The 27,637-nt window shown below is 43.3% G+C and overlaps 1 protein-coding gene across 1 annotated transcript in view; it reads right to left on the bottom strand.

Moving 5' to 3' along the window:
* LOC306938975 (receptor-type tyrosine-protein phosphatase U-like) overlaps positions 1-27,637 on the bottom strand; it is a 171,716-nt gene that overhangs the window by 93,491 nt on the left and 50,588 nt on the right. Inside the window, exon 3 of the mRNA XM_079523391.1 lies at positions 3,834-4,105. Coding sequence (XP_079379517.1) covers positions 3,834-4,105 — 272 coding nt within the window. The remainder of the gene's footprint in view (positions 1-3,833; positions 4,106-27,637) is intronic.

Below are 27,637 nucleotides of genomic sequence, written 5' to 3'. Positions count from 1 at the left end.
TATTGGAGAACATTAGCATTCTACTGGAGAACATGGAGATTCTATTACTGCAGACCATGAATACTCTCCTGGAGGCCATGCATTTTCTGGAGAACATGCATATTGTACTGGAAAACATGAATATGTTACTGGCAAATATGAATATTATACTGGAGACCATGAATATTCTACTGCAGAACATTAATATTTAGTGGAGAACATGAATATTCTATTGGAATACCTGAATATTTACTGGAGAACATAAATAATCTACTGGAATACATTCATATTCTACTGACAACATGGATATTTACTGGACATCATGAATATTTACTGGACATCATGAATATTTACTGGACATCATGAATATTTACTGGACAACATGAATATTTACTGGACATCATGAATATTTACTGGACAACATGAATATTTACTGGACATCATGAATATGTACTGGACAACATGAATATTCTACTGGAGGACATGCATATTTACTGGAAACATGAATATTCTACTGGAGGACATGCATATTTACTGGAAACATGAATATTCTACTGGAGGACATGCATATTTACTGGAGAACATGAATATTCTACTGTAGAACATGAATATTGTAGCCTGGTTAACCACATTTAATGGGAATGTTTTCAAGGGGGAGTGGTTAACCAGGCTATGAATATTCTACAGGAGAACAATGAATTATATTCTACTAGAGAACATGAAAATGTACTGTGTGATGCACTAATATAACTCTTGGTTAAGCAGAAATGAGACAGTACAGAGAGATAGATAGAGAGAGAGAGGGGGGGGGGGTGCTGTAACTTGGTATCTTCGTTTAATAAAGTCCAGAATGGACAACTTTCCTCTTTGCTGTGACCTCACTTTATCTTCAGATAAGAAGCCACACACTTCCAGTGGTGGAAAGTAACTAAGTACTTTTACTTAAGTACTGTACTTAAGTACAATTTTGAGGTATTTGTACTTTACTTGAGTATTTAAAATTTCCAATACTTTTACTTCTATACCCCACTACATCTCAGAGCCAAAATTTGTACTTTTACTCCACTACAATTATTTGAAAACTTTAGCTACTAGTTACTTTGGAGATTTAAATTTTCATTAGAAAACATACATTAACCACTTCAACCCTATACATTTCGGCCATTTGAAAATAGCCGAACTACAAGCTTTGTGAGCTTGTAGTTCGGCTATTTTCAATAGATTTTGTACACATTTTGAACTTGTGAAATGGCACATTCTGCACAATGAGTACTTTTAGTACTTTAAGTACATTTTGATGCCGATACTTTTGTACTTTTACTCAAGTACATTTTCAATTCCGTACTTTTACTTGTAACGAAGTTGTTCTAAATTGCAGTATTGGTACTTTTACTTAAGTAAAACAATTGAGTACTTTTTCCACACTTCAGAGGTGAGTTGAACGCAGACCAGAGAGAACACACCCACTCATTGACCTCCAGCCACACTCTTTACTGCATCAAAACCTCCTGTGAGTGCATGCTTGCGTGCGTGGCTGCGTGCGTGCGTGTGTGTGTGAATGCTGTGTGTACTGTACATGCTGCATGTGCATGCAATCTCCTCTTCATGAGAGTCTCAAACCTGCACTCAATCAGCAGGACGCGTGTCTGACAGGAGGCCATCCTCTGTGCTTCTCTGCATGTGTGTAAATGTAAACCATCCGCAGCAGCACCTCTGATCTCTGTCCAACATCAACATTATCTCTCTGGCCGTCTGCTTGCCCTGCAGGAGGCACTGATAGTCTCTGATTACTAGATTTACTTGTTTATGTTTCATCTCCTGTACAACTGCATCCACCCCACCACCACCACCACAAACGCAGATGAACACACACACACACACACACACACACACACACACACACACACACACACACACACACACACACACATACATCCATATGAAACCTCTAGACGGGAGGAAGAGTAGAGGAACGTCCCCTCCCTTCACGCAATATTTGTTTTCATAGGTGACCATTTCCAAACTCGGCTTGTGATTGGTTGTCAGTGGGGTAGGGAGCGCTGTGCTGTGTTCATTTGGACCGCACACAAGTGGTTTTGCCTACTAGTACTAACCCTATCTCTGTTGATTGAGCTGAAAAGACCTATAAACCTTCTCTAACCTGAACATAACCGCAAGCAGGTGAGCCACGCATCACTCACCAACCTTAATCCAAAAACTATTAACGTACCCCTCACCAACCTTAATCCAAAAACTATTAACGTACCCCTCACCAACCTTAATCCAAAAACTATTAACGTACCCCTCACCAACCTTAATCCAAAAACTATTAACGCACCCCTCACCAACCTTAATCCAAAACATATTAACGTACCCCTCACCAACCTTAATCCAAAAACTATTAACGTACCCCTCACCAACCTTAATCCAAAAACTATTAACGTATCCCTCACCAACCTTAATCCAAAAACTATTAACGTACCCCTCACCAACCTTAATCCAAAAACTATTAACGTACCCCTCACCAACCTTAATCCAAAAACTATTAACGTACCCCTCACCAACCTTAATCCAAAAACGATTAAAAAGTCTGCGGTTGTAAAAATAGTATTGGCAGCAGGATGCGAACACATGAAGCATGGATTGCAAGTCAGCGTAGTAGTCCACTAGGCTAGCGAGGCAGCTGGCAGAATGGGGTTTTGTGTTTGTATTAGAACGTTCCGCCCGCACGGGTGGCGCTTTCCTTGGCCGGCGGGGTAAAATGAGCGCACCCTTAGAAATGGTCGCCTATGAATACAATATTAGCTCCCTTCACAGAGGAGACTCTCATGGTCCCTGCAGGGACAGGATTTATGAGCACAGCTCACACTGACAAAGATCCTCATGCAGATGCACCACTTTACCTGCCTCATTACCTGCCTCACACCTTCCCCGCTTCACCACAAGATACAGATCTGTCCTGTGTCTGTGTGCAAAGATCCTCATGCAGATGCACCACTTTACCTGCCTCATTACCTGCCTCACACCTTCCCCGCTTCACCACCAGATACAGATCTGTCCTGTGTCTGTGTGCACCGCAGGAAGACCTTAAAGAATCATGCATATAGAACGCAACCTGCGCCTCTCAGCCTGGATTTGTCGGAGATGTCCTCTAATAATTGTGTGTTCCCCTCCAGAGAGAGCCCGCCTCTGCCTGCCGCCTCTTACACAGCCACAAGGTGGCTGCTAAACTTCTTAAATGAGGAAATCATTACTTTAAATCACGTTGGTTGTTTGCGAGGCTTCTTGCACGGAGCAAGAGAGCAGAGGATACTAAAGAGGCGGCTGTCTGCATCGATCCATGCAGCCCTCTAATGTCATTAACCATTAACTGCTTCTTGATTTATTGAGATGTGGGCTAAAGTGCGGTGAGGTTATGGAAGCAAACCCCCCTTAGTAGGTGATAGACTGCTCGGCAAACCCACAATCCCACAATTCCTCACGTCAATTGTTGCCTTCTCATTAATGCTTGCTTGAGGTGGGGTGGGGGGTGGCGGTACATGAGAACAATCAGCGGCAATCTAGGAGATAAATTATTGCCTGTAATGAGGGGATTCAGCCATCACGGTCCTACAAGCTATATTATAGTGTACACACATTGAACAAAGTAGGTATTGATCACACTGCAGCATGCAGGGAAATGGACCTGTGAATAAATATACACTGCAAAGATCGCATCTATGGCAATTGCACAACAATTGAGCCATATCATATCGCCCATTACCATCATGGATGATATCATATACATTACCATCATACAAACAATGTTGTGGTGTGGAGGAACTGTGTGGGAGGAACTGTGGCACGATGCTCACCTGATATTCGCTGGGCCAGAAGGTGCTGACTGCCAGCTCCACCTGATGCCACTGGCGTCCCTGGGAGCCAGAGATGTTCCACACGGCGCTGCCCCTCGGACCACCGTTGACGCGCACGTAGACCTGCAGGTCTCCGGGACTGTGGCCGTCGCGGCTGTACAGGAAGTAGCTGAACTGAATGCAGTGGGTGTCGTTCTCGCTGAGCGGGCGCTGAAGCAACTGAGCGCGCTGCCCCGCGGCATGCTGGGACGAGTTGACCATCAGGAAGGAACCTGCAGGAGAGAGAGGAGGAGGGACAAAGAGGACGGTGAGACCAGACACCGAGCATCTCCCTGGGACGGCGGGAGTTCAATACAGTACAGCCTCTCAGTTAGATATTTGTCATGTTACTGTAGCTTTCAACCTTTAAACAACACAATGCTTTTCCAAGACGTCCCCACAAGAAAAGAAAGTTAACAGCATCCACATTGTTCGTCCTGCAACACCCTGTCAGGGTTCTAACGAATCTCCTTTCGTTTGTTTTCCTGCCCCGTTCAAATAATAAAAGAGAGAGAGAGAGAGAGAGAGAAGCTGAGATGAAAAAGAGAGATAAAAGACTAGCATTGCAGACATTTGCCCTCAAGGATTTGTAACCTATACCGAAAAGAACGAACATCTACTAAAATAATGAAGGGGAGCTGAGGAGAATCAAAGGGAATCAAAGGAATTGCAATAAGAAGTCTGAATTTATTATGAATCAGGCGTTTATTGCAAATCACATTATTCCAGCTCTAACGTTACCTTTGCACAGCTTCTAATTATGATCATTACAGATCAAAGTGCTTGATTCTGCTGGAGAGAGAGAGAGAGAGAGAGAGAGAGAGAGAGAGAGACAGAGACAGAGACAGAGACAGAGACAGAGACAGAGACAGAGACAGAGACAGAGACAGACAGACAGACAGACAGAAAAATGGGCGCATGCATGCATACCATACGTACACACACACACACACACACACACACACACACACACACACACACACACACAAACACACACACACACACAAGGCAGAGAGATGGTGGGCTAGCAGCGTACTGTAGCTGAATGGAAATGTAGTTGAATAAATGTGCAATCAGAACCTGCCCTGCAACGTGCATTAATCACACTGACAAAGTTATTAGGCTGTAATGGTGACCTGGGGAATATTTCAAACACAGTGTGATATTCCCACCACACACATGTAGGGCGCACATGTCAGCAAGTATGCAGAGTAACACATTCTGAAACATGTATGTGCGCACGCACACACACACACACACACACACACACACACACACACACACACACACACACACACACACACACACACACACACACACACACACACACACACACACACACACACACACACACACACACACACACACACACACACACACACACACACACACACACACACACACACACACACACACACACACACACACACACACACACACACACACACACAAATCCTCTCGACCTTCCCAGAAGTGAGAGATGGCCTACCCCCTGCCTGCGTCTTGGCAAGGGAGGTGATTAAGATACTAAAGTACTATAATAATATCTTGGCTGCTGGCGCTCCTGGCACAAGAAAATATGGCTCATAACTAAGTCTAGCTCACAGATTTCACACCTCGGGAATAACCATCCAGTCCGTTGCCTGTTTGTTTCCTGGGAAATAGATAACAGGAAACAGAGGGGAAAAAATACAGTTTTTTCAGTGTCCCTCCCGTACCGTTCACGAGTTATGTTTTCATTGTTTAATTCGCGTTTTGTATACGTTTTAAGACACACACACACACACACACACACACACACACACACACACACACACACACACACACACACACACACACACACACACACACACTAACAGATGGTGCAAAAAACAACATTTGGGGGGGCAAAGAGCCACCATACACCCTATAAACAACAGTTGATTGTAGTGCTACATTTAGATTTGGCATTTCTATTCTCTTTTATCTTATGAGTCTATATCACTCTCACTCTCTCTCTTCTCTGCAGGACCGCAATATAAATAATGTGACTTTATAATTTGAACAGGGGTAAATCACATTGAGAGCTCCATCACTTTTCAACAATCTGGAAACGGGTTATGTTTGAATTACTTTAAGAAGCTTGTGAGTAATGCAATTCTTCTCATATCAGTGGAATAATGTCCTTCATATAAGGCATGTGTGTGACTTATACAGACAAGATTAACTGTTAAATCATACATATAGGGTTATATCTTGCACCACCCCTTAACCCTCATCCCTAAACTAATTAGCTATTTTTTTACTATTTTAAAAAACCTTTAAATAATTGTTCAAATAGCTGATCTACAAGCTCACAATGTCTCGATGTAGATCGGCTAGTTGAACTATTTTAAAATGTTTTTCAAAATAGTAAAAGCCCATAGGCTGTACATACATACATACATACATACATACATACATACATACATACATACATACATACATACATACATACATACATACATACATACATACATACATACATACATACATACATACATACATACATACATACATACATACATACATACATACATACATACATACATACATACATTGCATAGTCCCCAGTGAATAGGCAGGTTGCCCTTCACTGGTAACCTTACTTTGGATTTTAAATATATGAAGGTATTGTAGGCTGGGATTTTACAAAAAAGCCCCCCTTTTAAATACATACATACAGACATACAGACATACAGACATACATACATACATACTTAAGTAAGGTATAATAAGGTATGCCATCTGGTGGCTAATGAACCAAACACACATTCTCAGAAGTTGAAGCAGTTTTAGAGGACCCACTTTTAGGCCAGTGCAACAGAGCATGCTTTTGCCTTTTTAAAACCTTACCCATTTTAACCAAATACATACATACATACATACATACATACATACATACATACAAACAGTAACACCCACTGGTCTAAATGAAAGAAGCTGACTATCAAACACCTACATAGTACACTCACACCTCATTCATTTTTATGTTCATCTTTCTGTTCAATTAAATAAATTGTATCCAGGCCTTGCTGTGAACTTTTACTCTTTTAAGGTTTTTAGGTTGTTTTATTAATGTCCATTTTTTACCAAGTATATCCATTTTACCATTGTGTTTTAGAGGAGGGTTTCGGACCATGGTTTAGGTATGCGGTCTAGTCTAACTTGGACTCAGGGGGGTGGACGCCTCTGCCTTGCATAGTCCCCAGTGAATAGGCAGGTTGCCCTTCACTGGTAACCTAACCTTACATTGGATTTTAAATATATGAAGGTATTGTAGGCTGGGATTTTACAAAAAAGCCCCCCTTTTAAATACATACATACATACAGACATACAGACATACATACTTATAAGGTATGCCATCTGGTGGCTAATGAACCAAACACATTCTCAGAAGTTGAAGCAGTTTTAGAGGACCCACTTTTAGGCCAGTGCAACAGAGCATGCTTTTGCCTTTTTTTAAAACCTTACCCATTTTAACCAAATACATACATACATACATACATACATACATACATACATACATACATACATACATACATACATACATACATACATACATACATACATACATACACCCATTTTAACCAAATACATACATACATACATACATACATACATACATACATACATACATACATACATACATACATACATACATATGTATTTTAAAAAAAATAAAAAATAAACGGGCTCCCCAGAGTTAGTGTGGAAGTGTCCTTCAGCAAGACTCTAATTGCTCCCGATGTGCAGATTGGTGCCTTGCATGGTTTCCTCCGGCATGTGTGTGAATGTAATGCACAATTTCTGTAAATTCAGTTACCATTTTAGCCTCCCATTCAGCCCAAGCCAAATGCTTACTTTCTAATTCTCCATGACATTTCATCCAGACTGAGATTTATTTTTCTATCTAACATAAAAGCTACCTGAGGCAGATAAGAAGAGCCAACATGACCCAACGTGAATGTCACAACCCATCCCTGTCCTCTTCCAATCCAATCTTCTGTCCACACAAAACATTTGACAGAAGCGGCATCGCATGATAAAAAAAAGGCTACAGCCACTCTCATTTCTCTGAGTTTTGAACACAGATAAATGATTGAGAGTGGCTCTTTTTCATCCTCTATCTTTTCCAGTTTCTCACCTGCACCCTGACCCAAGGAAGCTGGACAGGCTCTGACTTGGAAGCTGTCAGCCTCTCACACCACTCCTCTGATGAGTGGGCCCTTCACAGGGACTAAATTACTTTCCTTCACTTCGGGGGCCACTGGACACTGTGGCTGTCTGAGAACAAAGATGTGGTGACAGGGGTCATTTGGGAAAAGCTTGAGTCACTACCACGTGCTAAAAAAGCATTCTTCACTCTTGAGAGAGTTCTCCTCTGTTTTGAATTCTACTGCAGCCCCCTCCCTAACAGTCACAAATGGATGGAACAAGCACTTTCTATATTAATATCTGGAGGTCTTGAGTAGATGATCATAAATATTGTGTTTCAATTTGGTGAAGTGAGTGAGAGTGAAGAGAGAGATGCAGCTCCATGCTTAAGGTTAGTATCACCTCAAAAATTCTTCTTCACCAAACAAGCCTCCATATTCTCTTCCACTGCAGCTTGATGGAGTAATTCAACATGATTAATGCAATAATTAAGACTGATCCTGGTAACCTCTCTCACACTCACACTCTCACAAAAAATAACTGCAGAGAAAATTCTCCATAAATCCATAGAGGCTGATAAGGCTCCATCTATTTCCCCTGTGACCCTGCCAAGGACGAGGGAACAGCATTAAGAGATTAGGGAACGGCTTCAGCTCACTGAGTTATATCAGAATGTGGGTTGGAACCTGAGTCACAGGTCTGCCCACTTTTAATCATACTTACACCCATAAAAAACAGGTAGGTTAACTTTGAGATAGCCACTATCTTTATAGTTCACAGTTTTCTCTGCCTCCATATCCAATGGTTTGTATAAATCAGACAGCCTTGTTCTACACACTGACAAGGGCATCTTTCAAAGCAACATGATTTAATTAAAAATAATTATCATTCACTTTATATTACTTACCACCATGAAATTAAGTTTGGGGACAATCAACTATTTGTGTGATAGGCCAGCCTCAGGTTTAGAGAAAACTAGTCCATTTTCCAAACTTGTCCAGGGGATTTGAAAAGGTCAGCCAGGATTTTCGATTTGGACCGTTTGCTGCTTTTCATTCTTTTTTTGTTTTGTTTCCAAATAGTGCATACCCCAGAGCGATGTTCAGCTCTGATGATACAACAGGAAGGGCAGCCGTGGTCGACTGGGAACGCACAGATTGGTCTCAATGTTTGCTTTCTCGTTGTATCTCTGGCTGTAGCAGTGTGATCTGTGCGGCTGGCAGTGACAGAGGGGACGGGTTTGTTTATTGGAGCCAAAAGGCAATGCAGATTTTGCCATTTACAAAGCGACACAACGCTGTGCACCGTGCAAATGGGAAAATATGTGAAGCGACGCCAGCTGGTCATGAATGAGACAGAGCCTAACCTCTGGAGCAAACAATACAAGGCTGTCTGCTGCAGACAGCTAGCACTAATTAATTCATTGAGGTGAGAGTCCCCTTTATGCCATTAAATACTATATGTCAACCTGCCTCCATCGTCTGGACCACGGATCTCATTCCCCCTAATTTTGCCACACTGTAGTGCCATACTGTTTCAAAACTCGTTAATAAAGTATATAATCAATAATACAAATAAAAAACAACTCCTAACAAGTTCTGCTGCGATATTCCTGTTACACTCTGTGATTACACTGTGGAGTTTGAGTAATAGCATCCCACCCCACCAACACCCACCCACCCACTCTAATAAACTCAGACATCGTATCAAATGACAAAGGAATGACTGGATTAGCAGAGTGCATCTCAGGATGCCAGGGAACCTTCTTGTGTGGCAGAAATCAATAGTGCATTAGCAGCCATTCAGTGACAGCGTGCAGGTGGGCTGACAAGCCAGTACCCCACTCCCTCATACCACCCATCGCCTCTCGGCATCTGGCTCCTGTGATCTACCATTTGTTTCATCTCAGCACCCTGAGGGCATTTTGGGGAGTGTGTGATGTGTTCTCCGCTCCCCATGCCAGTGGCAGTGCGTGTGTGTGAGACCCCCATTTCTTCTCTCTTTCTCTGGTCCCCCACCCCCCCTTGCTCTGGTCCCCCACCCCCCCTTGCTCGTCTCTTGTCGTTAAAAAGGAATAAGGACCCTCTGGGGACGTGGAAGTAGTCTAACAGGTGGCAAGGAACTCTCTCTGATGTCTCTCTGAGTCATTGGCTCTGAGAGAGAGAGAGAGTAATCAGCAGACAAAAGGAAGTGCTGTGATCAAAACATTACATGACGGTGTCTAAGGTGGAATGTGTTTGTACATGTTCCTCTTAAGAACTTAAGATGCTTGGTGTTTAATACATAAAACACTGTCAGCAGACGTTTGTCTTTCATAGTCGAGCACACTCAAATCATACTCACAATATACCAGCACATTTTCCATGGACAGGTCGCAGGGATGGAAAAAGATTACAGTATGTCGTCAAATAGGTGGAGGGTCCATTTTTGGTCCGCTATTATGTCAGCATATACTTTTATGTGACTATGACTGGCTTCAGATGCGAAACATGAGAGACACATGTGTTTCACCAGAAGGACAGTCAGAAGGCATCCGTGGAGCTGGCAGTTTGCTGCCACTGCAGTCTGCTAGTTCTTGTATATCCAAAACACAACAACACAAGCAGTAACAGAGCATATTCTGTCGTTCTGGACAGGGGAGAGGGGGGGGGGGTGGGCTGTAAGACATGATGCAACCACAGACCATGCTCTCAGTAACCTAGAAAGAATCCAATCAATGAAAACACGACCTGTGGAATGACACCATGCGGAGTCTTCCTGAATCGACATGCCCCTTAGAGCGCTCTCTCTCTCTCTCTCTCTCTCTCTCGGTCTCTCTCTCTCGGTCTCTCTCTCTCTCTCTCTCTCTCTCTCTCTCTCTCTCTCTCTCGTTGGCAAAGACAAACACAACCTTCCATTCTCTGAATCCATCTCATCTCCAGATAAGCCCATTTCTGGCCTGTGTTTGTCCCTCTCTGATGGGGTTGTGGCTGTGGGTGGACATAGCTGTGCTGCAAGCTTACAACCCGCCACACAGAGATAGCAGATGTGCTTAGATCAACTATTTTTACATTTTCTTGAAAGTTCATATCTGCCCTGAACATTTGTGAAAACCAAACAACATTTTCAAGTTGTATTCATTATGTTCCAATATTCAATGTAATTCATGGGGCGCCCGCTGGCCTAGCGGTCCAGGTGCATACCACATAATATATAGACGCATGCATGACAGCGTGTCGCGAGTCCCGATCCCGATAAGCTGCGTGTTATTCCCAGTCTCTCTCTCCCTGTTTCACTGTCTCTTTCCACTATATCCTATCAATAAAGGCAGAAAAGCCCCCAAAAAATATATATATAAACACACACACGGAAATGTAAAGTGCATCTGAGCTGGAACCATCTGGTTCAGATCACCTTCAAACCCCCCTCCCTCTAGTCCAGCCTGAATGTGTGTTGACCCCATCAGTAAAGGTTTGCACATCAGTACGTTTTTCGGGCAGAATATCGGAGCGAATTTCGGATCACGTAAAAAAAGGAGATCGACCTTGCTTTACTGTATGTCAATCACGTTTGCACACTGTCGCCCAATATTTCGGACCAAAAATCATCTTCCCTACTGCTCCTCCACTCCATTTCGTGCTGCGAAAACATTGCTACGAATATAAATAATACATATCGCACTCAGTGTGCAATGTTGTTTTGCATGACGTTTTTGGCGGATTTCCTATCAGCAAAACGCAGCGAAAAAACACTGTGCATATAGTCACAGTATGATGAAAGGCTGGACAGAGGTTAGAAGACCACAGAGAGACAATTATTCATCTTTACTGCATGCAGATCATAGTTCTACTGAAATAAATGCAATAAAGTTGATTTTCACATAGTTTCTACTTTCTACATCTCACAAATCCAAATAATATTACTGTCAATTTTCATCTGGAGACTGTGGTGCTGAAAGCTGATGTCAGGCAGTAGGGGGTGCACTAAGGCTGGCTTAGGCTTAGTCTACCTGTGTGGGTCCCCAATGTGTTGTGTGGGTCCCCATGTGATGGCAAAACACATGGCAGGCCGTTGGATTAAAAACAGGGTGGTTTAAATTTTAAATGTGATACTGAAAGAGGGGCCAGCATCTGATCTGAGAGAGCAGGAACCAACTGCCAAAATATGCATGGGGCTTTTTCAAAATGACCCACACTGGAAACCCATTGGCTGGCACTGGCACAAAGCCAGCCAATAGGCCTGGACCGGGATTCAAAAACCACAAACAAAGGGAGGCAGTTGCTTGAATCTCATTTGCTTTCATAGACACGCGTACTGTGGCTCATTCAAAAGCCATTATTCTGTCAGAAACAATTGAAAGACATTTGTAATCCCCAGGACCTCAATTCATATGCTGCAAGGCTGCCGTTATAATGGCATGGCTTCCAGCGAATAAAGCCCTGGAAACTGAGATCAATATCAATAAATCAGCATAATAAGCATCAAGCAACTGAAGACGGAGCCAAAACCGCATGCTGTTCTCTGACATTTATGAGCATACGTAACTCTTAAATGTCGGATTTGTTAACTATGGTAGAGCTGTCCAAATAACTGGAAATCAACAGAGTAAAACTGACAAATGCCCACAAAAGCGCTGCACAGCCCCTTATTGTCACAGCAGCACTCTGTCTTTAATTAGAAACAAAAGCAGAGAAGCGAAATATAATGAAAGTCTACAGGGAAACATGCAGTCACAGACACAAGAGTTATTTATATTCAAGAGGTCTTTGAGAACAAAGACCTTCATCAAAATTGTGAGATCTCAACATCTTCTCCTCTTGTACTGTTCAGAGGCGGCTGGGTTAAAACAACAAACGACTGAGGAAGGAGTTTTTAGTCATCTAGCTCTCCGCTCTGTGATTGGCTCCCTGTGTCCCTGTGTGCGCAGCGGGCCAGATGAGAACACCAACCAGGCCTCTAGCGTAGTCCACAAATGTCATGCAAACAATAGAAGAGGCTTGTGGCAGTTACACGAGCACCATTCATATTCAAATTAGAATTCCAGTCAAATTCTGTGCTCAACATAATACTAGCCTGGGAAGCATTCCTTTACGGGTTTGTGATCCGGTTCGGGAGCGGATGATAATTAGTGTGACTAGACTATTGTAATTGTAACACTTTATTTATTTCACTCACTTCTTCTAGAGTAACTTATTTTGACACTACTTGTCCCACAGTTTTGACGGTACGCTATATGTCTAATCGACCGTAAAAATCGGGAATGGTGTGCTATCTCATTGCTAAGAGAAATGTTGTATAGTTTAATTTATATTAATTTATTTGTGCATTACATTTCCCCATTGACATGAATGTGAAAATGTGAAAACTCACATTCAAGTATTTTTGTAAGGGCTATAGTTACAAAACTTGGAGGGGAGGTTTATAATAATTCCTAAAATTAATTAACTTGTAATTATATCGGTCAGCCTCATGGTGGCGCTATAACAGCCCACTTTACGTTTTGGCTTATAACCCTTAACCGTAGGTCGTAAAATAAAATAAAAAAATCCGGGAAACGCTTATTTCCGTAAGGATAGATTTTCTTCAAAACACACTTTTTGATCCTCCACCTACAGATTTTATCTAAATCTCACAAAAATCGGTACACAATTACACATGATCTCTGGACCTATCCGATTAAAACACCACAGGCAGAATTTTGGTAGTGCGTATCGTTAGGCCGTAATCGTCATCCAAAGTTAGTGGGAGGGGCCTATTTTTTTTAAAAATGCCACAAATCACGAAAGGGAATAAATCCCTTTATTTATTATTACTTACGCATGATCACAGGGGTGACGTGACATTGTAATTGGCTGGCAATATTAGTGGGAGGGGCTTATGTAAGCGACTGCGGCAAACAATTTTTCAAATCATCATGTTGTAGTCACTGATTTGTAGTTATCATGCAGGAAACCACAACCGGAATAAGAACTACCCAAAATAATTCCCTGCAGTCAATATTTAAGGGTCAACCAATCAAATCTTTGATGCGGCGTAGTTAAATAAATATAAATGTGAGTGTACTTTCCAGAGACAGTATCTGTATACCTTTGTTATCCCACGGGGGAAATTCTATTTTATTGGGTAGGCCCTCAAATTATGATCGTGGGGAATTATTTGGGGTAGTTCCAAGCCCCCATGCAGTAAGGCTATCCAACGTTGAAGATGCCACTACCTACTGGCGAAATGTGGAATTGCAGCACTTTAATGGAAGTGGACGGACGTTCATGACGTCACGTGTGTAAGCCCGGACCTCAAAATTGAGGTCCGGGGCTAGGCTAAACCTCCGCTCGCACGAGCCATTGACTTATAATTATACTTCCGGCAGTCTTCCGGGTGCTTCAAAACGCCACTGAGCAACTTCCACTGAAATTAATAGCGGGGGGGGGGGGGGGGGGTCTCTATCCTTCTTTATACTCTATGGGTAGTTCTTACTCCGGTTGTGCTTTCCTGCCTGATAACTACAAATCAGTGACTACAACATGACATATTTTACCATCCGCTCCCGACCAGATCACATTTAGTAACACAGACCAGGCTTTCTTTCCTCCGAGGTGGAAAGCCTGGTGACATAGGAGGTTAACATAATACAGTTTAATTTAAGACCCAAAACAAATGCATGCTAGGGTGAAAAATAATTATCCAACAGGATAACTTTATCCTGTTGGATTTATGTACAATATTATGAAATATCCAAGCACATACTGTACATACAAACACTCAAACGCACACCCACATGTGCACACAAACGCATGTGATCCCAGGCTGAGCGCAGGAAGAGAGAGGGTCACAATCTGGAAGTGGGTTAAATCCATGAATCCATTAATGAATCCATGACCACACACTGATTTGTTGATAAGACAGTAGAAAAGGTGCAGTAAAACATCCTAGCTCAAGTCTGACTCCTTAACCACCCCACCCCCCCTTCACGGCTATGCACAATACCTCCTCCAATGGGAAGTCTTGTCCTCGGTCCCCCCCAGGGAATGGGATAATACTGCAGGGGAAATGGGTGGGATGTACGGAGGAAAAACCAGATGAGAGAGGAGGTGTGAAGAAGAAGATGATGATAATGATGATGACGATGACGATGATGATGATGAAAAAAAACTCTCCTGCGACTGAGTTAGACGACAGGAAGGAAGGGAGGGAGGAAGGATGGAGGGAGGAAGGTAGCGAGGGGGAGAAAGACAACATGTAAATGAGACAAGAATGTCAGGTGGAGGTGTAGAGAGGATGCGGGGTGGGGGGTGACGGAGGTGTAGACAGAAAGAAAAAAGAGAAAGAGACAGAAAGAAAAAAGGGGCAGAAAGAGAGAGAGATTGGAGTCCCTTTTCCTGTGACTGGAGGTGGACTGTGTTTTAATCAAAGCTGTGAAGCACACAGGGCCACACAGGGCCACACGGGGCCACACGGGGCCACATAGTGGCTCCTTAACCGAGGGCCAGTGATGTGAAGGTGTATTCTACAGTGCAGGGTGATCAATCACAGAGCTGTTGGCCCAACGCTGGGCATCGGCACAGATGGTCTACCACACCGTACCACATGCACACACGCACACGCACACGCACACACACACACACACACACACACACACACACACACACACACACACACACACACACACACACACACACACACACACAGGGTGACAGTGATAAATTAGGAAAGGCTCAAACTGTTTAGGAGTCTCCCACTCTCCTCATCTGCATAATAAACTGTCGCATGCATGCTCTCACTTTGCTATCCTGTCCTCCTTTACTGTCACGCACGCACACACGCACACACACACACACACACACACACACACACACACACACACACACACACACACACACACACAAACACACACACACACACACCTCTCGGGTGTCACAACGTTCAACTCCCTCGTTAACTCAGTCTGACTTGCCTCACCTCTGCCAGCTCGAAAGAAGCCAGCTGTCTGGTGAGAATGCCAGCGTTGACATAACACTAGGAAGTGACATCACACTAGGAAGTGGAGTCAGCGCTCTGTAGAAAGAATATACGCGTGCATGCAGTGCCCAGAGTGGACTCTCTCGCTACAATACTCTACTTAAAAGAATATAAGACCACTTAGTGTTTCCTCAGTAGAAGGAACTGGGGCACCTTGAACATAATGAGTACCCATTGGAAAGACTCCCTCGCAGCATCCACTCAAGCATTCTTGACATCCAACAAATTCTAAAAAACCTGGTTGAGCACAGATTTGCTCAACCATACCCAGACAGCAGTCGTTGGAGAAAGTGCTCTTGTGTGCCCGACAGGGTTCCATGCTCTCGAGTGGCCACACAACAACAAGGAGGCTTGTGATCTGAAGTGTTGGCATTCTCACAGTGTTCAATACTGCGGAGAATGAAGGATGTCGGTGGAAAATCAGTGCTGTAAATCAGTCAATACTTCATGCAAGAGCTAATGTGCATTTACAGCAATCTACAGTACAGTATGTCTTTCTTTAAGGTTAATTCATAGTTCATTGCACAATGGTGTATAAATTAGTCTTAACCAGTTGCTGCTCCTGTGTGAGCTATGAATAAAGATTCACTCATACTGGACCAATGGACCGTGTACAGTAATGGACTCGTCTTGCCAGATTACCACGACAGTCGACAGTCAGAGAATTTACTTGGGATTTCACACTGTATTTAATGCCAATAGATCCTCTGGGCAAAGAGGGCTTGCTGTCAACAACATATATAACATGCTTAGTGTGTCTAAACTGTGATGAGTACATGCTATACAGTTGTCTTCTTTTCCCCACATCATATACATTTTTATTTGTATTCATTTATTATTCCATTTCTTATGTCTCGTATTTTTGATGCTGTGTCTAGGTTATTTTTGTGCACGGTGTCTAGGTGTTTAGTTTCTGCTGCTGAAAGAGTACAATTTCCCTGCGGGATGAATAGCTTTCTATCTGTCTATTGTCCTTGTCAGGAGAGAAACCCTCTTCTTTCACCTCCTGTGTCTTTAGCTGACAGCTGTACAAAAACAAAAACAGTTCTCCCAGTGGCGTACCTGCAGGCACTGCAGGTCCTAGCCCAGCTACCTGGGTTCTTTCACGACCAGGGAGTGAACAGAGAGGGTGGAGAACAAAACAAAACAAAATAAGCTCTTCTTGTCTCTTCTGTGTCACCAAGCTTACAACTTCCACACTTAATCACTTCAGTTCAATCCTCCAGATAGGACTGTAGCGCAGCACTCAAAGACCTCTGGAAGGCAAAAGTCACGCAAAAAAAGTTAATTTAATCTGCTGAACGCCACAGAGAGGAACTTTTTCAGAATATTAATTACTTTATTATATTCCCGTTTTCCTCTATCTATACTCCAGAGAGAAGAAAATTGGGGACAGAAAGAGTCAGAGTCAAGAAAATGAGTGTGTGTGTGTGTGTGTGTGTGTGTGTGTGTGTGTGTGTGTGTGTGTGTGTGTGTGTGTGTGTGTGTGTGTGTGTGTGTGTGTGTGTGTGTGTGTGTGTGTGTGTGTGTGTGTGTGTGTGTGTGTGTCTGTGTGTGTGTGTGTGTGTGTGTGTCGGGTCCCTCTGGCAGAGCTTTGAAGTGCCTGGTCGATATCCCATGGTGAGGGCGCTTAAGGGCCATGGAAAACAGGATTACATACAGCCATGAGCCATCCCCACACACACACAATCGCACGCATGCACACACACACGCACGTCAGTGTCCTTCCGTCCATCCGTCCCTCCGTCCATCCAGGCAGTTAATTAATGTCTGTTTCGGGTGGAATGGACCATTATTCACACGGCAGCCATGTTGGTATTTTGCAATGAAAAAGCAGGGTGGCAACCGGCAACAGGATGGCATTTCAATAACAAGATGGCCGCCGTGTGAATATGGTGAATACACCCTTGCTTTTCCCATTGTTTCCATCACAGAGTCTGTCTGTCTGTCTGTCTGCCAGGTTCAAACACAGCTCAGAGAAAACATTGAAAGACTGAAATAACATGTATAGTATGTTAACAGGTGCAAAGCAACAAGATGCACTATGGAGGAATGGACCCCCATGTGGTGGGAAGGTACTTGACCCTGTGCCACCCGGATGCCTAGTTTGTTCCGGGATGGTCAGAGGTCATTCCACAGCTTGGTGACTAACTGACTATAGGGACTACAGATGTCCCGCGTGTTTGTTGATCAAAGGGGTGTGGGGCTGCATATCCTACTGGTACTATAGGGGGTGTAATGGCATTGGTCATCAACTCTGACCGTGTAAAAAAAGAACTTGTAAGGGATTTTACTCTGTAAATCCTCTCAGCAAGGCCAATAGAGGGAGCCAGAGAGCAAACCTCAACACAATCTAAAACAGAGGTGGGCTCTCAGGGTGTTGAACTTGACTGCATGAAGAGCGCAGAGCGCAGCGCAATCACACAGTGTAATAAGCCACTGACGACACCGACGTCCAGAAGATTGAGCAAAGCGCATAGTCGACCAATCAAAGTGTGGCATGCTTTTCTGTAGGAGTTGCCAGCACGCAGTTTGAGATATGAGCCTGGAACATCACATCCTGAAGACCGGTTTACCCCTCTCAGATGATGATGATGTGTACGTGCGTGCGTGCGTGCGTGCGTGCGTGCGTGCGTGCGTGTGCATGTGCGTGTGTTCCTGTCAGTTTATGCCAGCATTAAGATGAGCTTCGGGGAGATTTCAGAGTTTTCCACTAACGGAGCAAAGAAACCCTGAAGCATGGTCAGCAGGGTCACGTAAAGACTCTCTGACCACTCTGAGTGGTCAGCAGGGTCACGTAAAGACTCTCTGACCACTCTGAGTGGTCAGCGGGGGTCACAAACCAGCAGCAATACAGTCATGTTGGAATCGTAATCGGGAAGTTCCCAGTAGGATCCTCGGCTCCTCCTGGCTATGTGTCTACTGTAAGTGTCCTTGAGCAAGACACTGAACCCCTAACTGCTCCTGGTGAGCAGGTTGGTTGGTTGCTTGCATGTTTTTTTTCTGCTGGTGAATGTAACCCAAATTGTAAAATGCTTTGTTGAAAAGCACTAGGGCCTATGCTAATTTGTCCATTTATTTATTGAGTAAAAACTTGGAAATGGACACCAGAAGGGCAAAGTACAATAACAACAGTTGAATATTACTTCATTATGTTTCACAGAAAAATCACACCCGTGTGAAGTGAGGGGCGCTCTTATCGCCGTACATCATCATGGATCATCTCATACTGGCCAATGCCTGTTGCCACAAATGTACGTCATATTTGGCGGACATTTGACCTAATTTCTCATTTCATTGTCGTTTGTGTTTTTTTGTGGGGACAAAAGTTGTATCAAAAATGAATTAAGTCACACTTTTGTCCCCCCCTCCACTCACTGCCCTTATATAACTCGTCTGTCAGCACTTCAAACAGCAACAGTGCAAAGACGTTCAGCACCACAATTAATTAATATTCTTAATCCTGCAGACTTTCAATCAGATGAGAATGGAAGAGAGAAATACGAGAGTCCAGAGTGAGGGAACAGCTGAGACAGTTGGTCCGAAGGAAAGAGAGATAGAGAGAGGAAAGAAAATTTAACACAGAAACAGAGACGGAAAAGAGGAGAGAGACAGAGAGAGAGAGAGAGAGAGAGAGAGAGAGAGAGAGAGTGAACCATCAGTTGGCAGGGTGCAGAACAGGAAGCCAATTACCCTTGTTTGGAGCTCCACAGTGGGGGGTGGAGGGTGGAGAGCAGAGGCTGCCTGGCTGGCCTCTGATAACCACAACATGTCACCATGTCATCCCTGCATGTCATGCATGTCACACATGGCTCTGCGAGGGACACGAACACACACACACACACACACACACACACACACACACACACACACACACACACACACACACACACACACACACACACACACACACACACACACACACACACACACACACACACACACACACACACACACACACACACACACACACACACACACACAACCACCACCACCAGAACAACACTAGAACAACACTATAGCAACCTGCAGCTCTGAGAGCGCGCAGCCGCGCACAGAGACAAAGTTAACTGTCAGGGAACTGCAAGAGCAACGGATGTGCACACACTCACACGCACACAAGCTCAAAACTAAGTAAAAAATGTTTGGAAGAAATAATAATGCATGGAGAGGAATTCAGAGTTTCATAGCTCGTCCTCTCTCAAGAGGAAGTGGTTTCTACGGCTCGGCTACATTGCTTCACTTATAGGCTCTGATTCATGCTCACTTCACAGTGTTCCATCGAGGACATTTAACAGATCTATAAAATAGATGGATCCCCTTGTTTACCACAATGCAAATGGAGTCGTGTTCTCCTAGAAACAATTCTTGATTCAGAATGAATATATTTAATAAATACCATACATATTATATACACACATAATGAGCATCAGTATATTTATATTTTGAAATCAAGGCTCCGTCTCAATCCATTCATTCCCTGTAAGCATGAACATATTTATAATAAATAAATGATCTACCAAATAGATATTACAGGGAATTAAATAGCAAGACCCGCCTATAAGGGAATCATACAGAACCCACAGGTGGATGATGGCTGTGGCCGTGGAAGCGCAAACATTTACATATAGAGCAAAGCAGAAAGAAGCAGATGCACAGCAAAGCCGCAACATGCCATAGCAGCATCGATCAGAATGAGCAGTAAGCAGGCAGGTTTAAATATCCTGCCCCAATCGGATGATGTGTGCATGTGACTGATACAGTACCTGATGGTTCAGTTTGCGTCGCCTGCTTGGCCTACAGTAGCCATAAAGCTTTGTAGCATAGTAGCATACACAGAAGGTTAGTGGTAGTGGGTCAGACCATCATGGTTACAGCATACCATCAAGTAGTATTTGAATTTTTAAAGATGGAGTGCCGTGAATTTTGTACTTTTTCTGTTTTGCATGTGTCTATGGAGTTAACATTACTCTAATAGACTCCCAGGTGTGGTTATAATATTAAAATATGTCTTCCCTGTGCATTTTTGGTTTCTTCCTGAAAGCTGGAAGCCTTTGAGTCAAAAGGCCCAATCGAAATAACACCATTTTAGTGGCATCATAACACTAACCCCTCCCATACAATTTACAATTTACAATTTAGGCATTTAGCAGACGCTCTTAATCCAGAGCGACTTACAATAGGCAAGAACAAAAAGCATGGGAATACATCACATATGTAACAAAATGCATTTATCGCGAAACATGCGTAAGCTAAGACCGTGACTAGAACATATCTATATAATGACACTATACATATAAACTATAACTAGAACATATCTATATAATGACACTATACATATAAACTACACATATGTGCTATACTATGCTGTACATATATACTATGAAGTGCTATGACTACATACAATGCACTTATTGTGCTGTCTACATGACATGCTATAAGTCTGTTTCAAATGCTATATAAGTCTAAGAAGTGCTGTCTAAGGGGGTAGGGTAAGTGCTATGGGCCATGATGGAGTCTGAAAAGGTGGGTTTTCAGACTACGGCGGAAGATCGGGAGTGATAACCCCTCCCACATTATTATACAACAACAGCTGTGGGCGAGGCTTAAGTTCAGGTGGGTGGTGCTAAGGTGAAAACCAGGTATACTTAATTAACTGGTGGGTGTGGCCAGATTAAAACATAATTGTAACACTTTCTGTACACTTTCTTTTTAAATAAATCGTCCTCCTAGTATAATCATAGTACCTGATGATCATGTTTTAGGGTGGAAAAACCACGGCACTCCATCTTTAAGTATATATGTAATATAATGTAATATAATGTTCAGACTGAAACTTAACATTTCTTGCAGATAAGGTGCATGACACAGAAGTAAAGATTTGGTCGACTTGTTCGATGTTGTGACTTTAAGTCTGAACCAGAGTTGAATCTCGACCAGCTCAAAAAGGTTTTAAATCCCTTCTTTTGCAATATTTAAATGTCCATTGGTCTGGCTTATCCTTCCCACTGAAGGCCTCTGGGCTTTCATTATTACATCAGCCCCATTATATGTGCAAATGGCTCACCCTACCTGTGAAACTGATGATAACGATATAATATATCAATTACTCTGACAGGGTATGTGGATGTGGAAATGTCTCCTAAAAATAGACTGAGTGCACCTGAGGACAGATCACTGGATGAGAAACGCGAATGGAAGGAAAGAAGGCATTGCAGGAGAAAGTAAGTTACGTTCTAAAGTTAAAAGTGAAACAAGAAGGTTTCATAACAAGAGTAACATGCAGTAATCCTGGTCTCTATACTGCCTCCCCCTGGCCAACTGGGGGTGCTTGATGGAGGGGAAAGGAACTGGTTGGAATAACGTGTTCCTTCCACGCGCTACATCCAACCGAGGAAACTCCCCCGTCAGGTGAAAAGAAGCGGCGTTGACTCTTCATGCATAAAAGGAAGCAAGCATGAGGTCAGTCCGTTGCTCTCCCCATTTTGGCAGAGGGAGTGTAGCGCCCAGGATTACATTAGATAATTGACACTGAGAACCCAGTGCTGTTCTTACTCGCACATTGATGTTCTGTTATCGGCCGTGTTCACAATCTTCACATTTACATGGAAACATTGTATCCTGGATACTATAGCCAGGCTGAGCTCATTTCACAATGCTTAAACCCCTGAATGTGAATGAATGCTATGCATTTTTATTTCTATAAGGCCTTTATCCAAAGTTCTTTACAATGTGTGTTACATTCACACACCGCTGGCAGAGGTGACCATGCAAGACACAAGCCACTTCAGAGGTCCATTGTCTTGCTCAAGGACACTTCAACAAAGCCAGGAACAGCCGGGGATCGAACCGGGTGTTTTTTGAGTCGCGTGCGTGCGTGCGTGCGTGCGTGCGTGCGTGCGTGCGTGCGTGGGTGCGTGCGTGCGTGCGTGCGTGCGTGTACGTGCATGTGTGCGTGCACGTGCATGTGTGCGTGCACGTCTGTGTGTATGTGTTATTAACAAGGTTGTGTTCAGAGAGAGAGATAGACAGATAATGGGGGGAACAGAGCAGAGGAGTAAGAAGGCATTAAGATATAATAATAATACTAATAATATAATATAAAATAATAATAAAGACTTACTCATAATTCATCCATTGTTAGTCAGAATAGCATAGCCTGCATAAACTGCATAGCCTGCATAAACTGTACAAAGATCTCTATTTACACAGTAATGTCACACAAAAATGTTACCATACTGTAGATCACATGAAGGAGAAGCGGGGGAAATTGGAAAGATATGCTACAAAATGTGGCCATCTGCGCTCATTGATTTCTATCCAAACTAGGGCTGGAAGATTCATTTAATTAATTTGATTGATTTGAATTCAGGTTTTTTGCACTTGTAAAATATGTAAATTGCACATTCGAGTAAACACTAACACTTTTATGTGACTGTTAAAGTTATCAACAAATCAATTCAGGAGATACAAACACTGAATCACCTGTTTTATCCATTTCCTTGTTGTTTCCTTTTATTCTGTTGTTTTACTGTAATAATGAGTCACATCAATGTTTACATATTTGTCTGTCTCTGAAGTCAACAGATGATAAAACCAAATGTGTCTGCAATGCTGGCAGGCATAAAGAGAGGTGTGTAATATCACTGGCCAGTCGGCTGCACCAATGGCGCATGTACCTGTATCCAAATGAAGAAACCATAATCTGTCTCGCCAAAGCACAAATGTAATCATAGATTCCAAGCCTCAAAGACAAGAATGAGATGGAAGATTGCATCTATCAACAGACAGAGAGACAGAGAGAGAGAGAGAGAGAGAGACCAGTTTGTAGTCGCTGCGCTGCAACATTCTGTTTATACTAGGTATTAAAAGGTCCAGTAAATAAATATTGAAGGGCAAAGTAAAAACATTATGCAAATCCACTCTAAGTGCCTTTCATAAACTAGAGAGAGATTCTGGACGGCATTATAATTGACCATCTTGTTTGCATAATGTCACACAAGCAGGACTAAACTGAAGTAGGAATGGCGGCATTGGTATAATTAGAGTGTCATAAGTGGGAGTAAACAACATAACAGAAATGTATGTTTTTTTCTGACAGAATGATGGTTAAGAAAGAGGTGTCTTTATGGTGTAGTCAATGACAGAATGCTGCTCTCTGTTCCCTGTGATGTGATGAACTGAACTCCACAATTGTGTCATTAGAGAGAGGTTAATTAATCACTAATGAACCTCTCTCTAATGACTAATGACTATGATTATTAGTGGGTCATTATTGGTATCCTTCCTACAGAAACAACCAGCTCAGTCGCCTTGTGGTTAAAGTGTCCGCCCTGAGATTGGGTTCGATCCCTGGCCGGGTCATACCAAAGACTCTAAAAATGGCACCCAATGCTTCCCTGCTTGGCACACAGCATCAAGGGTTGGATTGGGGGTAAGTCCCTGCGACATACTAGCGTCATGTCCAGGGGGTGTAGTTGTACATCATGTCCAGGGGGTGTACTTGTACATCAAGCTGCCTCGCACTACAGAAACATGAGATAGGCTCCTGCCCTATGGGCCTCATGCCTCGGCAAGGCTTACTTACCTACAGAAACAGAAATAGAACGTGTGGATGTGAGGACATGACCCTCATCCTTCGTCACACACTGGAGACAGTCAGGATGTTGAATGAGGAAACATGCCCTGCTTTATGCAGTGCAGGCTGCTCCTACAGTACGCAAAGTCTGCCCGACTTAAAATGCAAACAAACAATGTTTTAGGGGCACCCTTTCCCCTCGTGTTTCTATTCCATGAATGTGGATTTAAAAACTGATTAGAGTGGACAGCAAGAGTTCCTCAGGACCTCATGGCCTCATGGAAGAAGATCTGGTCGGCAGAGCGAGAAGTACCTGACTGACCTCGACTATGCGGATGATGTCGCCCTGACCGCGCAGAGCACATAACATCTGCTCAGACTCTGATTTGAAGAAGCCGCTGCCAAATTAGGACTCAAGTTAACTTAAATGCCAAGAAAACGGAGTGCATGCTTATGAATGAGGACCCCACCCACCCAAGTATTACATCAATGGATGGATCACACCTGGAACGCCTGCAACAAACTACTCAGAGTCTGGCAGTCCAGCGTTTCAACCTCCACCACGGTCTCTTTCTTCAGTGCCTGTGTTGAAAGTATCCTGCTATATGGTGCTGAGACATGGACTATGGAATTACAAGACCGGCTTGCACATATACAAGACTCCTCGTGTGTGTTAAAAACATCTCCTGGAAAAATCCAACCAAAGAGCATATCTATGGTGAACTGCCTGCAATAACAACAACCGTAGCACGTCGTAGAGCAATCTTTGTTGGTCACTGTTACCACTCCAAGGATCAAGTCATATCAGATATCCTGCTATGGCAGCTCCCGCAATCATCCAGAGGAACCAGACCTCATACATATCCTGACACAATCTCCAGGGACACAGGACTGACATTCTAAGAACTGGGAGCAGCGATGGATGACAGGATCCGATGGAAAGACGTGGCATCTAGGATCTCGACGACAGTCGAAGGATGATGATGATGATGAAGAAGAGTTCTTTGAAGACAATGCAGACTAGACTTGCGTAATGATAATCGTTTGTTTATTCTCACAACGATCCAATCGTGTGTTCATTTCTCTCCAGCAAACACATTAGGCTTCGAGCCACCTAGATTTCCAGATAAACAAGGCTATCAGCCAACTCTCCAGATAACTCTCCAGATAAACCAGGCTCGCAGTTAAACGAAAACCTCAGCAATGGCACTGATCTCTTGTCTAAAGTGATCAGTGATAAGAAAAATCACACTTGTGTGAAGTGGCTCTTATCATCATCACATTCCGTGCTCAGCCACTCAACTGAGCACATTCTGTGTGTATGTGTGTCATACAGACACACATACACACAAAGCTGTGCATAGGCTCAAAAAGAGGGGATTTATTTAATAGAACTTTCTGAATCTTTGTTTTTCTTTAGCTTATATCATCAAGCAATCTGGCTGGCTGCCTATCACTTCTGTATCTTTCCCTAAGTTTGGACATGTCTGGTATACCCTGGCTCTTTTTTCCTATTTCTCTTTTTTATCTCTTTTCACTTACATAGGGTGTTCTTGTTGTATAATTAAGTTTCACTCATCCAGTGCACGACGTGCGCGCACACACACACACACACACACACACACACACACACACACACACACACACACACACACACACACACACACACACACACACACACACACACACACACACACACACACACACACACACACACACACACACACACACACACACACACACACACACACACACACACACACACACACACACACACACAGGTATGTCTTCACCCTGGATTGGACTTTCCCAGGAGGCTGATAACATCAAGTGAGATCATTCTTCTGTAAAATGACCACTTGCCTCAAAGCTCAGGGTTTCTAGCAAGCCAATCAAACTGAAAATTACAACTACAGCAAGGTTTATTCATCTGAGCACTGGTCAAAGGGGAGAAATTCAGAGCGTGGCTGTTTTTTCATTACACAATAACAGACACCACTGGCACTGAAACACCAATGACAATGCTGGAATATGAACCAACTGCTCAGGTTTAATATGTCATGTCATAGAGTCATTCTGTCTTTGCTGGTTATTTATAAGCTGTTGTCACACGGCTGGTATAAGCAAGCTACTGATTCAGATCAGTAGCTTTTTTCAAGTGTAAATCGATAGCTGGTCATCGGCGCTGAATCAGTGCACCCATGAGTCAGGGATGGGGGATCTCGCCAAAACCCGTTTGAAGTTCTGCTGAGGCAAATGAGTATCACGAGCCCTGGGAGAGACATTTGGGAGAAGATCATTCATAGATAGAATACAGTAGTTCTGATACATTAAAATCTTCAATGTGGCGGCGAATACAACCACAGCTCATCTACATCTCAGACTTCAAACAGACTTCCTTCATGCCTCATGTAAAAGCACATTGCAAAAAGAGTACTCAAAAACGTTGCTCAAACTAAACGCAAGAAATGGGGCTGGATTGGGCACACTGTGAGGAAACCGGGGGGGGGCACGTGTTAGTCCGACTTCCCGTTAGTCCGACATACGTGGCCGGTAAAGACTCACCCGTGGCTTCAGCATGCGTTTATGAGAGCTAGGCTTAGTATTAGTAATGTCTGATTATTGGGATGTCGGACTAACTCTACTCACCTGAGGAAACCACCCTCCAACACAACCAGCTAGGCCGTTAACTTGGAAGGAAGCAGAGATCGCCCAACAGCGAACAAGCTGGAGGAAGTTCACGAACGACCTATGCTCCACAAAGAGCAAAAAGGTTTAAGTCACATAAGTCAACTCAAAAATGTATCAGGACAACTAAAAGCCTTTATTGTGACCTGGCCGTACAGATAAAAAAAAACGCATTAAAAAAAAAAAAAAAATCAACCTAGCTGGTCTGCATAGGGAGCAGCTGAATCCTATGCTGCTCTTATATAGATTGGCACGGGGCTGAATTCAAAATGTAGTCCAGGGGAGGACTAAGCTGTTTGTTTTCACTGTCACTGCAGCAGTGGAAAC

This window comes from Electrona antarctica (genome assembly GCF_951216825.1).
Source record: "Electrona antarctica genome assembly, chromosome: 15".
Lineage (NCBI taxonomy): Eukaryota > Metazoa > Chordata > Actinopteri > Myctophiformes > Myctophidae > Electrona > Electrona antarctica.
The sequence above is the reverse complement of the archived record's forward strand: the minus strand, read 5'-3'. Positions and strand labels throughout refer to the sequence as shown.